At 33.5% G+C, this 17114-nt stretch overlaps 1 protein-coding gene across 1 annotated transcript; it reads right to left on the reverse strand.

Moving 5' to 3' along the window:
* Positions 1 to 1456: 1456 nt before the first annotated feature.
* LOC125817093 (GDSL esterase/lipase CPRD49-like) lies at positions 1457 to 6217 on the reverse strand. Its single transcript, XM_049496670.1, has 6 exons — positions 6074 to 6217; positions 4286 to 4363; positions 3953 to 4093; positions 3468 to 3544; positions 3226 to 3366; positions 1457 to 1788 (listed from the first exon to the last, which is right to left on the reverse strand). Exons 1-6 carry the CDS (start codon positions 6182 to 6184, stop codon positions 1575 to 1577), a joined length of 762 nt encoding a protein of 253 aa, XP_049352627.1. The 5' UTR covers positions 6185 to 6217; the 3' UTR covers positions 1457 to 1574.
* Positions 6218 to 17114: the final 10897 nt, after the last annotated feature.

The raw sequence follows: 17114 nt of genomic DNA on the forward strand, positions 1-17114 counted from the left end.
TATATCATAATATATCATTATACATACCAATATATACACTTGACATACACATGGCATACAAAAATATACTTTGACATACGGACAATATTTAGTGATATACATATTTGTATGCCGTTGTATGCACCCGTATGTCTGTGGACAATTGTATGTATAATATGATAAATAGAAAATACAGCAATATATAAGCATAATACATAATTATGATCCTTAACTTGGTATTGGCTGGCAACTATTACCTTTAATTTTGGGTGTGCACAAGCAGACACTTAAACTTGTATAAAATTGAACAAATAGACACATTCGTTCTACATGGCACCCTACATGGCAATTTTGTGTCCTATGTGGCATCCAACGTGTATTATGCCATGTAGGACACGCGTGTCTACTTGTTCAATTTTATATGTGTTTCAGTGCCTACTTGTGCACACTCAAAGTTGGAGGGTATAGTTGTCCGCTGAAGCCAAGTTAAGAGTCATGTTTATACATTATGCTGACATAGGCATACATCAGATATACCAAAATATGAGCCTAAAATTCACGGATCTTCTATTTTTCTAAATTGTTATATTTTGAAAAGAATTAAGTATTATATTTGGTAATTAGCTTAAAATAACTTTAAACTTATAATTAAATCCCTTTCCATCATATATTATAAGAATCTTTTATCTTAATAATGGCATGTCTTTGCCTCTTCAAAATGTGATCAATTGTATTGTTCCCACTTATTTCCCTTGTTACTCGAACCCTCAATTTATCAAAGATGCTCAATCACTAGAATAAACCCCGCTTATTATTTTTTCAAGATACTCAATATGCGATAGAAAGAATTAGAAAGTGGTCTAGAAATAGCAGAAGAAAAGATTTTTCCATTTCATATTTTTCTTGTGCTGAGATCAGATAATTAGGTGGTCTAAATCCTTTTATGCTAATAAAGGAAAAGGCTTAATTAGTTCCTAAAAACTATATCATTCATGTGGTATATCTCCATATGCTTAATTCATATATACCCAATATTGTTTAGCAATAAGAAATTCAACAACCATGAAAAACATAGATATGTGTAAAAAGTTAATTCATATAGGAGATCAGAAGCTCGAATAAAGGAGGAGAGTTATCGTTCAAGATTGTAACGTGATAGATAAATAGTGACAGATAGAAAACATAAATACTTAATTCATATATACCCAATATTTTCAACACAAAACATAGATATATGTAAAAAGTTACTACAAATGTTTAATAAATAATAGATTATGAACCTATAATTTCATGTGTTCAGTGATAAAACCTGAAGATTGACCTATTAAATCAAAATGTTTCCATCATTAACTAGAGGTTTCAGGTTTGAGCCTGCTTCCCCTTAAATGAATCTTATGGGGCCCCGAATGCAGCCAATCCAGAAATTCAAAACAGATACCAAATACAGAGTGAAAAAAGAAAAAAAAACAAGGAGTTGTAATAAGTTGATTTCATAGGGAAGACTTGCATTATATTTTCTTGGAAGAATTCACATACATGGTAAGAAAACCAACTGATTCATGAAGACAAGTTCAAATGAATAATCAGAGTCTGAACTATTGCCATTGAGTCTGCCATGCAAAATCCATCTCTGAAACTTTTATAACCGTCGAACCCTCTGGATCAACAAAGATACACGGAGAGATTTCGGGGAATTCAGTAGGTAATGATCTCCAAAGCAGGTTAGGTTCCCAGTCCGCCTCTTTGATAACTTTCAAGATTTCCTTGATCACAATTTCGCTGCCTTCACATGATAAATGTATTCCATCCCTTCAGAAAACAAATCAAGAAAGTTATACATGAAGATGGTGATTGCCAACGGGACGTGTCAAAGATGATCTAACATTAGAAGCAAATAGGATAAACATGATGATTGCTAACAGAATAAGCGCCAAAGAAGGTTTAGTATAAAAACAACCAGGATACAAGGTATCATTCAGCTAGATCTATGATCAGAACCACTGACAAAATTTAATATGTATAGTGTGCTCAGCAATGTGGTAAGTTATACAGAGTAGTGGTTTGACCAACACTGTTGTACAAGGTAGAGTGCTGGTCACTCGGGAATGCTCATGTTCAGAAGATAAAGGTAGTGGAGATGAGAATGGTTAGATGGATGTGTGACATACTAGGAGAGATATGATTAGGAATAGAGTTAAACGGGGCAAAGTGGGAGTTGCCTCCGTGGAGGACAAGATGAGGGAAACGAGGTTGAGGTGGTTTAGACATTTGAAGAGGAGGGGCGAGGATGCACTAGTTAGGATGTGTGAGAGCTTGGTTGTAGTAGAAGTTACGAGAAATAGGGGTAGGCTGAAAAATAATTGGGGTGGGTGAATAGACATAACTTGGCACAACTTCATCTTACTGAGGACATGACCCTCGATAGGAAGATATGAAGATCAAGAATTAGGGTAGAAGGTTAGTAGGTAGCCGATCGGTGGAGCTTTCGATCATGTAAGTGATCTATGACATGACGAGCAAAATGAGAGAAAACCTAAGCTCATCTATAGATGCTTTGATTTCTAACCCGTGGAAAAAGAGTCCATCAGAACAAATATCCGTCACCATTGCCACAAGGCAGTCATAACAACCATGTAAGTCCATTCCTTCACAAATGCCTACTTCGTTACATAGTTCAAGTAAATTTGATGTCACTTATGTCCATATCCAAGCAAGCAAAACATGCCACTTATGACAGAAAGACCTGTAGTATCCCCTTGCATTTTCAAGTTTTTCAGAACATTTAACAGCGATACAGTCTTTACCGAGAAGATATGGTAGCATTTTAGTTGATTACTACAGGTACTAGCCAAAAGGAAAGATCTACCAAAATTTAAACTTGAACCAGTTGACTCTTTAAAGTAGATATCTTAAGAAGGGTAGTTCCAAATTTAATTGATTGACACATATGTTACTACAACAAAAACAACTTTTAGCGGCAGTAAATACTAACATTAATAAAGAGTGATAAAGTCTTTACCGACATTAGTTAAGTGCCATTAGAACCAATGTCGCTAAAGGCTTTAGGGATATATACAAAGCGTGCTAATTGCCGCTAAAAAGTGGTAATTAAGAATTAATTGCCGCTAATGATCATTTTTGATGTAGTGTGTGAAGCTGGATTTTGTATCGCCAAAGCGACAGTTAATTTTACATGTTCAGCATGACAAAACACAAAAAGTGATTTCGAATAAATAAAAAACTTACGTAAAGCAAGCAGTCAACCAATCATCCCTCTGTTGAAGTGCTTTCCAAAGATCTATAACCTTCACACCTAACTCTTGGCACAACTGTACACAAGCGTCTGAATATTTCCGACAGGATTCATTTGATCGACCAAGATCATTACTGGTTATGTGCAGTAATGAGAAGCATGTGTCACTAGTTTAGCAATAAGAAATTCAACAAACCATGAAAAAAACTTCCATGCTTAGCGTTACGTTGATTACCCAAATACTTCAGCCATTTGTGCCTCATTCACGGGAGGAGCAGTGAGAAAGATTATCCGAGTCTTCTGAGAGAGGCTCTGGTAGTGCAGCAGATACATGTTACAAATCAAACCAAATTCAATATTGTTAAAAAAAAAAGGTTGATGCTGAAGTGCTAACTAGATTTTATCAGAATATCTGTGTACATTCGCTTTATCTTAATATTTTGGTAACACTTCATCCAAGAAAAGCAAGTGGCTCAAATATACTGTTTGTATCACCATTAATTTGACCTGATGATTGAGAACTGAGTTATTATAGGATGAATGAAAGTGTCACCAAAATAAAAGGTTGAAATACATATTGTCAAATTTGAAACAAAAACAGATTACAGTTTCCCGTGCAGACTTGTTGTGAGGAAAAACAAGGTATTCTTATTCTTTAATGTTGATCCAGACCACATTGGAGTATATTCACGGCGTGCAACTCAATTTTAGAAATGTTACCTTCAGATGAATTGCAATCTTCCTCATGTTCTCTACATATTCAGGAAGAGGAACATGAGCACCGAGGCCACTTGGGTGAGGTTCCATTGAATCGTTCCCTCCAAAATAAACTATGACCAGAGAAGGCTGTACAGCTGCATCCTAAGTTTCAAAAACATATGAGCGAACAACATTAAATATGAGCGGGATAGAGGAACTGAACACTAAGTTAGATGATTTTCAATAATTTCCATGAAGTTGCCTAGCAAATCCTACATTGTCTTGGAACATAGATAAAATTATTCAAACATGGAAGTAGGAAAAGGACAGCACACTTTGATCATCACCAATTACCTTGGGGAACACTTCATCCAAGACTTGAAGTGCGCACCTTGAATTCCAACCTGCATATCCACGCAGCAGTATATCTGCCTATTTCATCAGTATGATTGATTAAATAAGCCCCGGCCTTTGTACAAGCAAGTGACTGAAAATTATGATAAACTCCAGAGCACACACAAAACATAATAAGTAGGCATTGAGCTAGCCTTAGAAGTATTTCGTTCTTCATTTCAAAACATGTATCTACACCACTTATTGAAAAAAGTTCAAATTCAAACTAAACGATTATCATTTTAATCCACGAAAGAAGAGGCACCACTACCTTGAAAACCTTTCAATAGTTAATCACATCTGAAAGCATGGAAAAACAACATAATGCAAGAAAAAAGAATAAATTACAGCAAACCAAAATAGAGGTGAACTTAAGAACAACTCAATTAAAGCCGTCCTATAATTCTTTACCATAACATCATTTAGCAATTAAAACTGAAGCTCGACCAATTATTGATGATTCACAATGCAAAAGGGGCATCATGTAGCTGTTGGAACACTTGACACTAAAGGAGAAAGTTTTCAATCAAGTAAACTGTACTTATCATGTTCTAAGGAATTGTTAACTAACTATACTTGAAAGAAACATGCAACTTATGCCAACAACAGCAATTATCTCACTTGCTAAGCGCTGGTCAATCTCAGCCCCTCTTTCTTACTGTTGAAATCATACACGAATGGCATTGATTTAGATTGCTTAGTCCCTCAACCAAGAACGAGGGAATAATCAAACACGTCACAGCACCATGCTAGACAACAGGTAGAAGTTCCCTGTTCGAGTCTCATCAACATCTATCAATAGAACATTTCCGCATGCTTATCCTGTAAGGGGTGTTGAGAACCTAAAATGAATATATTAAAGTGTCCCATCTCTAACAGTTTATACTTTTAGATGATGTAGTTCACACAATTCACAATTCAAACCTATTAGTTCCTTGTTATGGAGACAAAAAGGTTTAAAAAGTGTATCATCTCCACTACTGGTGAATGTCAACAATTTAGCAGGGCCATATTGCTACTCCATGTATTACATAATAATATTTTAATGTTTACACACATCTTTTGTCCAAATTTCCTGATTCTTGACAAAACAAAACATTCATAGTACAAAAAAGGAATAATTTGAGCTAAATTTCATGTTCACTCATCCATTAGTGCTTAACATTTTCTGTAGTAAACAAGAAAGTCTTGAATTGAGTTCAGCATAACCATGTATACCTTAGTTTGGTTTCTTGAATGAGGAAAATTGATCCCCTCATTAAATTCAATGAAACTTACACACCATTTGGTTGCAATTTTGCATATTATTCTTATAAATAATACTAATTACGTAACTTATGCAGGAATCTATGCATTATTTTATGCAGAAATAAGAATCCGTATATTAAGCAATGTGAAGATTCTAGTATACAAAAGTAGGGGTAAAATCTGTGTATACTTGAACCCAACAAACTGGTATAGTCCCTTAATTCTTAATTACACAATAACAATTCTTTCATTATAATTTTCAATATAACATTTCGTTTCATTATTAATCTAATCATAACTTTCATAATACCACTATTCTGACTTCTTGACTCGTTTTATTTGAGAACCATAAAAATTTTGCAAAATCAAGTGGTACCCACTATCCACTACTTCGCAATTCACCACATCGATTATAAAAATTCATGTACTAACTCACACGTAATCTAAAAAAAATTAAGGGAGAAGTGGAGACGCAGAGGATGTGAAAAAAAGAAAGAAAACCTTGCAAGCATAAAGGTCAGTGAGTATTGCACCCCATCCTTGATGACTAAAGCTGAATTGTACTATGGATGAGCCAAAAAGCACAAATTGTGGACGAATTGGTCCTACCATTGATGAGACTCAACAAAAGAAAAATGTTTCTCTGAATAGATAACAACTATGAACAATTGTCTACTTGCTCCAGGCGGCGCAGTGGGGACAGTTTAGCACACAAGGATTAAAATGGCATTTAAGGGTGTGTTTGGTATCAACAAAAATGTTTTCATTGGATTTTTTTTGTTGTTTTATAAGCTTAAAATATTATTTTAAAAATATTATATATATATATATAATTTAGGAAAATAATATAATATAGGTGGAAGTGAGATGTATCGGAAGATGGGAAAAGTGAAATGCTACTTATCTCGATATATGAGAGATAATTGAATTGCATGAGATACTTATTTCTATCATTTCAGATTATGGTGAACAATTCACATCTTATTTTTAAAATTTTATGTAAAAAGAGTTAGGTAAATTTATTGAACTTAGCGTAGTCCCAATGGAAACATGCAATTAACTTGAGACTATAATAATTAATCTGATAATAATGTGTCATTTTGATTACTGATAATAACTAAGTAGCTCATAATCATGATAATGTTAAAGTGAATACCGCACTTAGTTGATTGCAGAGTTTGTTATAACTGATTTCAAAATTGGCTAATTAGTTAGTTGCTAACTATCAATTAGTTAGGATGTTGGTTAAGTTAACTATACTAGTGAAGTTGATTTAGCAATGCCTTGTAATCGCACAGAGTAGGCAGAAGAGATATGCGGATTGGTGTTCGTGATGTGTCCTTTTCTATTGGGGAGAGGTTTTTGCTTAAGGTGTGCCCCACCAAGGGTGTGATGAAGTTTGAAAAGAAAAAAAAGCTCAATCCGCAGTTCACTAGACCTTTTGAGATTTTGGGGAAGTGTGGAGAGGTAGCCTATAAATTGGCCTTACCTTCGAGCCTATCTGCGGTTCACCTCGTGTTCTATGTTTCGATTCATAAGCAATATCTTCATGATGATTCTCATGTGATTAAGTGGGATTCTGTTGCTTTGGATCAGAATTTGTCTTTTGAAGAAGAGCTGATTGCTATCTTGGATATACAGACTAAATAGTTGAGATCCAAGCATATTGAGTCAGTGAAGGTGCAGTGGAGGCACCGACCTGTTGAGGAGGCAACGTGGGAGGTGGAGTCTGATATGCATCGTAGATACCCTCAGTTTTTCATCCCTTCAGGTATCTTATTTTGCTTTTCGTTCGGGGACAAACACGTGTTTTAGTGGTGGATAGTATAATATCCCATTTCTTCTAAATTTGCTTTTAATCGTGAAATGACCATTTTACCCTCCATCTTAGCTTTTTCATGCGTAGTTTGGGTTGTGGGAATGATTGGTATGGTCCTCAATGTGATCGGGTGTGTGTTTGGTGATTTTGCCCCTTTTGAGTTGAGAATTTTTTATATAGTTGACTTTGGTCAACATTATGAGTTTTGAGAGTCGTATAGGGATTATGTCAGTTTTATCGAGTCTGAAACGTCGATTTTGGTTTAGTAAGATGATTGGTTAGAGTCCCGAGACCTTAGGTTGTGATTTAGATATTTAGGTAAAATGATGAAATTTTTTGCCTAAATGGGTTCCGAGGGGTATTTCGGTCATAACCATTTTTTTTATATATATATTTGACGATTCCATTGGTTCCAAAACATTTTTTATGATGAATTTGCACTATTGGTTTGTGTTTATAAAATTCCAAATGAGTTTCGTGGGTCAAGAAGATGTTTTCAAGGTTGTTGGTGCACACTTTTAGTGGCACAAAAATAGACTTCGAGCAATGAAAAATGGGTTTTAGTGTTGGAATCGCAAAGTTAAATATCTATTTCATATCTTTAACATTATGGGAGCTAGAAAAGTCGGGTTGAGGTGATTTTTGATGCGTTTTTCTCTCATAATCATTGAGTACATATTTCTAACCCTATTTTACTCTTTTTCCAAGAATATACCTTTCATATTTCATGATTTCTATCCATTAAGTTGAGATTTTGTACTCTAAAGTAGTGAATTTGAAAGTTGTTGATTTGAAGGCCAATTTGAATGAGTTTTCATTGATTTTCGGGATTTAAGGTCTTTGTATTGTGGCTAAACTGATTTTGACGAAGTTTTTCCAAAATTTCTCATTTTTGAGTGCAATTCAAATGTGGGTTTTGGGGGTTTTCTCCCAAAGTTGAAAAAGTAGTAAATTCTTGATTTAGAGCTCGATTCTTACTTGTTTTTAATGGATTTTTCAACCACAAATTTCTCTTGACTTGTAGAACTTGATTTTCAACTGAAAATGTGATTTTACCCTTTTGATTTCTGAAGTGATTTTTGAACTATTTTTCCCCGATTTCAAATTCTAGCAGGTATCGTTGGACTCCTTTTGATAAACTCTTTCCATTCTTGATAGTTGATGATCATTTCGTTTAGTGTGTCGTTGAGGTTTTTCTCCAGTAGAGTTGTTCGGGTGAAGTTTCGGCCTTAAGGTAGGTTTGGCTTATCCTTCTCCTAGACTAGGATTAGGTAATTGGTCTTATGTTTTAGTCTATGGGATGGGATGGTAGTATGATTTTAGACTGTGAGTTGTACTGTGTTCCCCGTGCCGGGGCTTGATTATATTGTGTTGCCTGTATGGGGGCTTGATTGTGTTGTTTAGCCTATATTGAGGCCTTAATTGTTGTTCTAGTTGCTTTGAGAGCACTTGATTCATGAGTTACCTTTGTGACAGGCTTGTAATGTTATTTGATTTGTAATGCCCGAGTGAGGGGCTGAGCTTAAAACTTTATAATACTTTGAGTAAACGAAATGCTTTCTAAATGAAATTCACTTATTTCGAATGAACTTTTTCCCACTATTTTTCATATGAAGGTGTATATCATGATTCAGCCGAGTTTTGAGAAATTTAGACTATTGATACATGTCGAGTTTATTATTGCCTCCATGTTATCTATGTGTTGTGATGCATCCATCCTCATTCATCATATCATGTTCTTGGAAAATTGAGAAAAATGTGGAGATTCCTTTTGAGAAAGAAAGTGAGACATCTTTTTATATCATTGGCCACACTGAGGTGGCAAGTTGATGAGATATTAAGATTGTAATTTGGTATATGGACCGTGAGTCCCCCATGGATCCTTGTCTAGGAGCCTTAACTCGACAGGGTGTATATGACAGGTCGACAATCTTGATTCCACTGTACCACCATATCATTGCATCCTCTCACTGCATTGCATTAACCATTTGAATTGCTTGACTTGTCTGTGATATCAGAACTATTGTGACCTTATGAGTTTACTTTACTCGTGTCGTTCATTATAAATTAGTGGCACCAATATCAGTATGAGACTTTTCTGTATGCAGGTGGAAGCGTTTCTTAGTATACGTCATAAGTCGATTAATTCATTTTGCTCAGTTAGCCAAGCCTATTGAGTACTTGTGGATTGTACTCACTCCTACTTATGTTCAGATTCTAGTCAGGGTACTCACCGCAGTGGCTGATCGTGTCTAGCTTTGGAGATCTTTTTTGTCATGCCCTGAGACTAGCCCCTAGGCGTAAATGGGACCTAAGGTCACAAGTAACCCTAAACTAACCGTGAATCTGACATATCACAAGCATACTGTAATAACTCTATGTAAGTGGCAACATAAGTTAAAGATGAGTAATTCTAAAAGAGTTCAATTGAGAATATAATTGTGTTCAGATGTGGAACATCCCAAAAACAACTGAATTTGACTCTATGTCTGAAAGCCTCTAATATTGACGAATTACTGGGACAAGTCCTCAGCTAACTCTAAAATACTAAAAGTACTAACGAACTAATTAAATTAAAAGCATAAAGAAACGTCCTCTGATGATGAGGACTCACCACTGAAGTTGCTGAGTATGGACTGGAAATCGAGCTAAGTGTGGTCTATATGCTGAACGCCTGAACCTACATCATACAACGATGTAGCTCAAAAGTATGCGTCAGTACTTTGAATGTACCGAGCATGCAGGATATATGCTAAGATGAACAATATGACAACTAAACATGGAAATAGATATACTGAAGCATAACTGAAAACTGAGTTGGTTGCAATGACCAAGTACTAATCGTGAAGATACCCTGCTGAACTGAATACTGAAGTAAATACTGAATGCATGGTCAATGAAATATGAATCTGATGGTGGGAGGTACTATTAACCGACATAAACCACGTGAGCTACATGTGGAGTCCGATGTATATTCCCCACCGACAGGACCCAATATACCTTGCCGGGGTATAAAGGCATGACTATGGTGTGATTATTAAAACTGATGTCCAACAAATAGTTAAGTTTATGTGTGTCTCTGAAATTTCGGTCATCGCTTAGGGTGTACTTGTGCCTTATCACTTTAAATTTTAAATTAAGTTTTAAGCAATTGAAATCAATTTAAGAAATATGAAATCAATCAGTTCATTTTTTGTACGCCTCTACCAATTTTTGTAATGAGAATTACTATATCAAGAATCGCTAAAGCATATCTACAACGCCATACAACTTCATCAGCCTTCAAAAGACACAGATGCACATTCACAACAAAGTTAGAAATTTGCACCATTAGTAGGAGCATAAGCATTGAAGTTCTCAATTTATTGTTGAACATGAGAGTGAGCTCCAGTTAAGGAAACACTTGTGATTCGAAAATCTTATCATTGTAAAGTTGTACTTAGTTATCATGCATTTCTTGCTTTAAGTGTTTTTTACACCAAGATAAGAATTATTTTGAAAGCAAAACTATTACTCCCTCTGTCCCAATTTATGTGGTACTTTTCATTTTTCGAGAGTCAAACAGTTAAGTTTGACCGGGAATTTGCGTATGAAATCTTCAATATTTTTGAAATGAAATTTATTGATTTGTATGTTCAAGGAATATAGTTCCTAGGTGGGTGTATGAGACCCACGAGTCCCTCAGGGTTCTACCTCACAATGTTCATTGACCATATATTGTATTGCATTTATTGTTATTTCTTGTGTTTTGCTCTTGTTAAAGGTACCGTTCGAGCTTCTAGAATTCTTATAATGAGTTCAAGATTTTTAATATTCTTTATGCGATAGAGTTAATACTTTTTATCAATCAACCTATGATGACCAGTCTTCCTCTATAATCTAAATGTCTTTCTAGTTCTAAGATGGTTGGATGTATTAGACATGGTATTTTGTTTTATTTTAGAAAGCTCTTGTACGAGTGAAACTTACACACTATTTGGTTGCAATTTTGCATACTCTTATTTATAATACTAATTGTGCAAGTTAGGTAGGAATCTATGCATTATTTTATGCAGCGTAAAATATGGTATAAGAATCAGTATATAAAACAATGTGAAGATTTTTGCACACAAAAATAGGTGTAAATCTGTGTACACCAACTCTCTCCAGACGGCAACAATTTTTATTGTCCCTTCATTCTTAATAAAACACACGTAACCTAAAAATATTTGAGGAAGTTGTGGAAATGCAGAGGATGTAAGAAACAAACTTTGCAAGCATAATAGGGGCTGAAGTCAGATGTATCGGAGGATGTGAAAAGCTAAATGCTACTTATCTCGATATACGAGAGATAATTCAATTGCATGAGATACTTATTTTTATCATTTCGGATTAGGGTATACAATTCACATCTTATTTTTAAAATTTTATGTAGAATATTCCGTTTTCGCGACTCGTTGAATATGTTAGTACACTTAAACTCTGAAAGCCGAAGACGAAGCGAGGAAGGCAGCTACAAAGCAACAGATAAGGAAGAGATTTAGGCAACTTAATTGACCTACCGAACTCTAAATAAAGGGTACCACTTATTTGGAAACTCGAAACTTGCCGGTTTCCAAGTGAAACTCGATACTACTTTAACACAAGGGTCGATGTCCATCATTGAAAGTGGCATCTCTGTTTGGTGGTGTGGTACGTAGTGGGTTTAGTACGCCCCACCCAAACAAACGGCTCCGAAACAAATACCCAACTTATTAGTTAGCGTTGAGTTGACCATTATAAATACCCAGCTTGTACTATAGTCAGACTAAATCTTCTTTTCCTTCTTCAAGTTCAGATTCTGCATTCACGGCAAATAATTTGACAGATAAAACTAATAATTTTTTTATGATAATTGAGAGACAGTTTATCGAAATGCGCCTTAAATTATGGTATTTGATAATCTCAAATATGTATCTGAAAGAACATAAATTTGAGCCATAAAAATACTTTTATTATGAGGGTTCATAAAAATACATTTATTATTATGGGAATACAAGTAAAATCATGCGAGTGAAGTCTATTCATGAAGAAGAACCGAATTTCATTGGAATTATATGCATATCATAAAATCCTAAGTTTTGTAGAAAGAATAGAATTTCATATATTCTAATTTTTGTCGTACAACTTAACACCATTGTTAAGGTATGAAATTATACTTTTTGAAGTCATAATCTGCTTATACTTATAAGCGAGAATTATGTTAGAGCCACTCATCAATAATGCATGTGATATACACACACAAGAAAATCAATTCACATAGTTTCTTTACTTATAATAGAGAATTAAGGGTCACAAAATTTTCAATCATCATTTGCAGATCAAATGGATATAAAAAAATTATAATTATTTCGTAGTATGTGTTATATTAAAGAATTTTAATTGAGTCTTAACCCAATATTAATAATATTTTAATATCACAAAAATTTAACAAATAGATAAAGAACATATTTCCATAAAAAATATTCAAAATATCACAAGTCATATAAGCACTTGTCTATTTTACATGATATTTTTCTTATTACGCGGGTGATAAGGATTTATAACACTATCAGCTAAAATATTAGCTAGATTGTCTATAGGAGAACGTTGATAAAAATGAGGCCTAGGACATGTTCTTAGAAGCCAACATTTCTTTATTTTAGCTTCTATATCTATTTTTTCCTCCCACTTGACTTTAAGTGCATACATATATGTCAGAAAATCCTCATTTGTACCAACACAAATAAAAATGTTAATCATTACTTTCCTCCAATGATTTGGGAGAGAAACAATAAATATGACTATAGCTTCCGAATCCAAGACCGATATAAAATGAGAAGTCAATTCTTCTCGTTTCATCTGAAATAATTGAATATATTCTGGTATGGAAGATGAAGGATCCATTTGGATCTCTTTGAATTCCTCATATTTTCTTCTCCCTTCCCTCTTCCAAGCTCTTTGATCCCTAAAAATGTTTTGAATAGAACTTGGAACATCATTTCTAATAATTTCTGAATCAGAATCAGAATCATTCATGACTATTGTCCTTCGTTGATGAACTCTTCTACGTTGTCTTCTTGCTTGATTGTTAGTATCACCCACAATTGGAGTACTTCGAGCTCGTCTCCGTCCAACCATTTCTAAAATGACAACAAAGAAACAATTAGATAATATATTCACAACAATTTAATAGGCGCTATAACATAGTTAATTTCACGTAATTTTCTTTATCGGCCAAAGTGAGAACATGGCTAATTATAATTCATCAAATTGTGTAACTTCTTTTTACCTAAATTATGAAGATAGGGTCATTTTTACCATTTTAAACCCTATCTTTATTAAATATAAATGCAATATTTTGCCTTCTTACCCTTTAAATAAAAGAAAATATTTTTTTATCAGATATCTATGTTTAAAATAAAGATCTTTTATCTGTAAAAAAGTGATAAAATTAAAAAAAATTGTAATGATAAATTAGAAAATAAATAAAAATATTCGCGCTTTGATACCACTGCGCATGTTGTTGGTGGAATTTGACACCAACGAAAAAATTAAATAGTAACATGACCATCAATTGTACCTATTAATAATAACAAAATTTTCTCTAAATCAAACCAAAAATTCTTGGCACCTCTTTGACAAATAATAGATCCTCTTCTATTGATGAATATTATATTGTGGTGTTCATTTTTATTTCAAAATTCGTGTATCTTCACCTTTATTTATAGCCTATCCGAGCTTGACCATATGACAAGTAGTTTGACCCATTTGATTAATTCTTTATGATATTTGATTTCTTAAATCTATTTTTCATAATCATTAATGATTTTACTTAAAGAAGACTACCAAATTACACAAACATTTCTATCATAATTACTAATTCTCCCTATAGTTTAAAATAATTACATATTGTCACACCAAATAATAATTTATTCAAGATTGCAAGTTAGATACACCTAGATACATATATACCACCACCTCTCCCTCACTTTTTGCAAGAGAACTTTTATAATCTCTAATTTTTTTTAAAAAAAACTCAAAAACCTTTTTGAAAAAATTGTTAAAACGGTCTATGCAGCTTAAGTAAAAAATAATTATCACTTATAGAGTAATAATAGTTACAAGGCAACATACCTCAATTTGAATACTCTTAATTGTTGAAACCGATGGCAAATAAGGGACTATGTCTCAGCAAAGGTTCATTGTGGACGAACAATCAATGTATATATAAAAATGGAGATTAGAGTATCTTATTAAACAATACAAAAGAAACAAATTTTATCAACATAAAAATTCAATAATATTAGTTGAGAAGCAATGTGGTTTAAGAGATGAAATATTGAAGAGTATATATAGATAATTAGATTGAGAAGAGAGAAAGTATTTTTGAAGATATGTGACAATGCAATTAATAAGATCAAATATGTATCTTCTCTTTTAGTAAAAATAATATCATTTTTTCATATTTGGACATTTGGTCAAATATTTATTCATGGACATTTGGAGAATATTTATTTATGGACATTTGGAGAATATTTATTTATGATTTGTAGAATGTAGTTAATATATATGATTTTCTCACAATTTTTTTCAAGTGTGAACATAGTTAATTGGTCAAGTCACCATGAGGGTTTATTGCGTTTTGCCCCTTTACATTTCGTGATTTACACCCTGACATGTATATGCTTATGTGATTTGCACCATGTCCTATTTATTTCTATGTTTCTTCCCTAACCTCTTTATTTTCATGCAAAATAATGAAAATATTCTTTTTTTCAAAAGAAAATATCTCGAGGTTAAGGCTGAATTGCAGATAGTAAAAGATTTTAATCTTTTTGAAATCTATTCACATCACAGTTCTTCAAAAAGAACTCTTCTTGCAAGATCATTAATAATATGAGTCCAGTTCTCAAAATATGATAACTTTTAGGATGTTTTGTAAATGAAGCAGCTACGCAAAAAATTGAAATAACCTGAATTTTTTAAAATCACCAATCGCTACACGATTCCATGAGGCATTCACAATATTTCCCTGTTACCCTATTATCTACGCACAAGTACCCACTAAATTATGACCGAAATTTCAGGGACAAACCTAAACTTAACTAGAGTCTTATTATTCCCCTGAATTCATTTTTTTGTATTTTTGTGCACCTTTGGTATTGACATGACACCTTCAACCACCCAAGTTGGCTATGTTTGTACACACCTGCCTGCCACGTGAGTAAATATTTTTATTTTTTTTTTGAAAAAAATTCTTATAAAAAAATTCTTATTTTCTTTATCGTTTATTTAATTAAGTTAATACACATTTTTTTTTTGTGAAAATCAAATAAAAAAATTAAAACGTTAAAATTAAAGAACACTTTTTAATTATTTTTGGGAAAATGCATAAGTACCCCCCCAACCTATGCCCGAAATCCTAGAGACACACTTAACCTTTACTAAGGTCCTATTACCCCCCCGAACTTAATTTATCTATAATATTCTACCCCTTTTCTGCCTACGTGGCACTATCTTGAAAAAAATGTCAACATGCACTGGGCCCACAAAGATAGTGCCACGTAGGCCAAAAAGGGGTAGAATATTACATATAAAATAAGTTCGGGGGGGTAATAGGACCTTAGTAAAGGTTAGGTGTGTCTCTGGGATTTCGGGTATAGGCTGGGGGGATACTTATGCATTTTCCCATTATTTTTTATAAAAAAATCACATAATTTTTAAAAAAGCAATTAAAAGTGAAATGATAAGAAATTAATGAATGAAAAAAATTAAAAAGTTTAAAGTGAGAAAGAAATTAAAATAAATATTTTACAAAGAAAGAAATGAAAATAATTAAATGTACGGAAAAGGCTCAAAATTGCCCCTGAACTATGCGAAATAGACCACTTATACCCTCCATTACATTTTGGGATCAAAAATACCCCCACAGTTATCCCAGGAGACCACAAATACCCTCAAGAGTTAACACCCCAATTTTTTAGTGACGTGGCAAGCCACATGAGACTAATCCCTCCACCTAAGCATTGCCAATTAAGATTCACTACAAAGGAACTTGACTTTTAGTGGCGACAAAGTCGCCACAAAATCCCAAAATATTGCCACTAAAGGTTATGAGTGATTTTTAGTGGTGACTAAGACTCCAACAACCATTCGCTAGTAAAACCTATTTTTTCAACAAAAAAATATGATAATTAATTTTCGATTGCGACCTAATTTTCTAAAATAAATAACTTGCAATATCCATATTAAAAACATCCAATATTATTACGAAAAATAATCAAAATTACTTCTCGATTCAAATCTCCTACTATATATATATATATATATAATGCATCATTGTACATTTTATACATTTACATATGACAAAAATAAAACATATAGTGTCTTCAAACTCCTACTTAATCGATATCATATTTGGTTTTTTAAAAACAATGAAGAAAAAAACACAAAATTAGAATTTAATGTTAAAAACTTTTAGTGACGATATTATGGGCTTTTGTGGCGACTGTTGTTGCCGCTAAAGGTCTAGTTCTTTTGTAGTGAATCCTAGTTGGCAAGGCTGAGGTGGAAGGATTAGTCCCACGTGGCTTGTCACGTCAACAAAAATTTGGGGTGTTAACTCTTGAGGGTATTTGTGGTCTCTTAGGATAACAGCAGGGGCATTTTTGATCCCCAAATGTAACGAAGGGTATAAATGATCTATTTCATATAGTTCGGGGG

Source organism: Solanum verrucosum, unplaced genomic scaffold (assembly GCF_900185275.1).
Source record: "Solanum verrucosum unplaced genomic scaffold, falcon-dt-bn FXZP01000094.1, whole genome shotgun sequence".
NCBI classification, from domain to species: domain Eukaryota; kingdom Viridiplantae; phylum Streptophyta; class Magnoliopsida; order Solanales; family Solanaceae; genus Solanum; species Solanum verrucosum.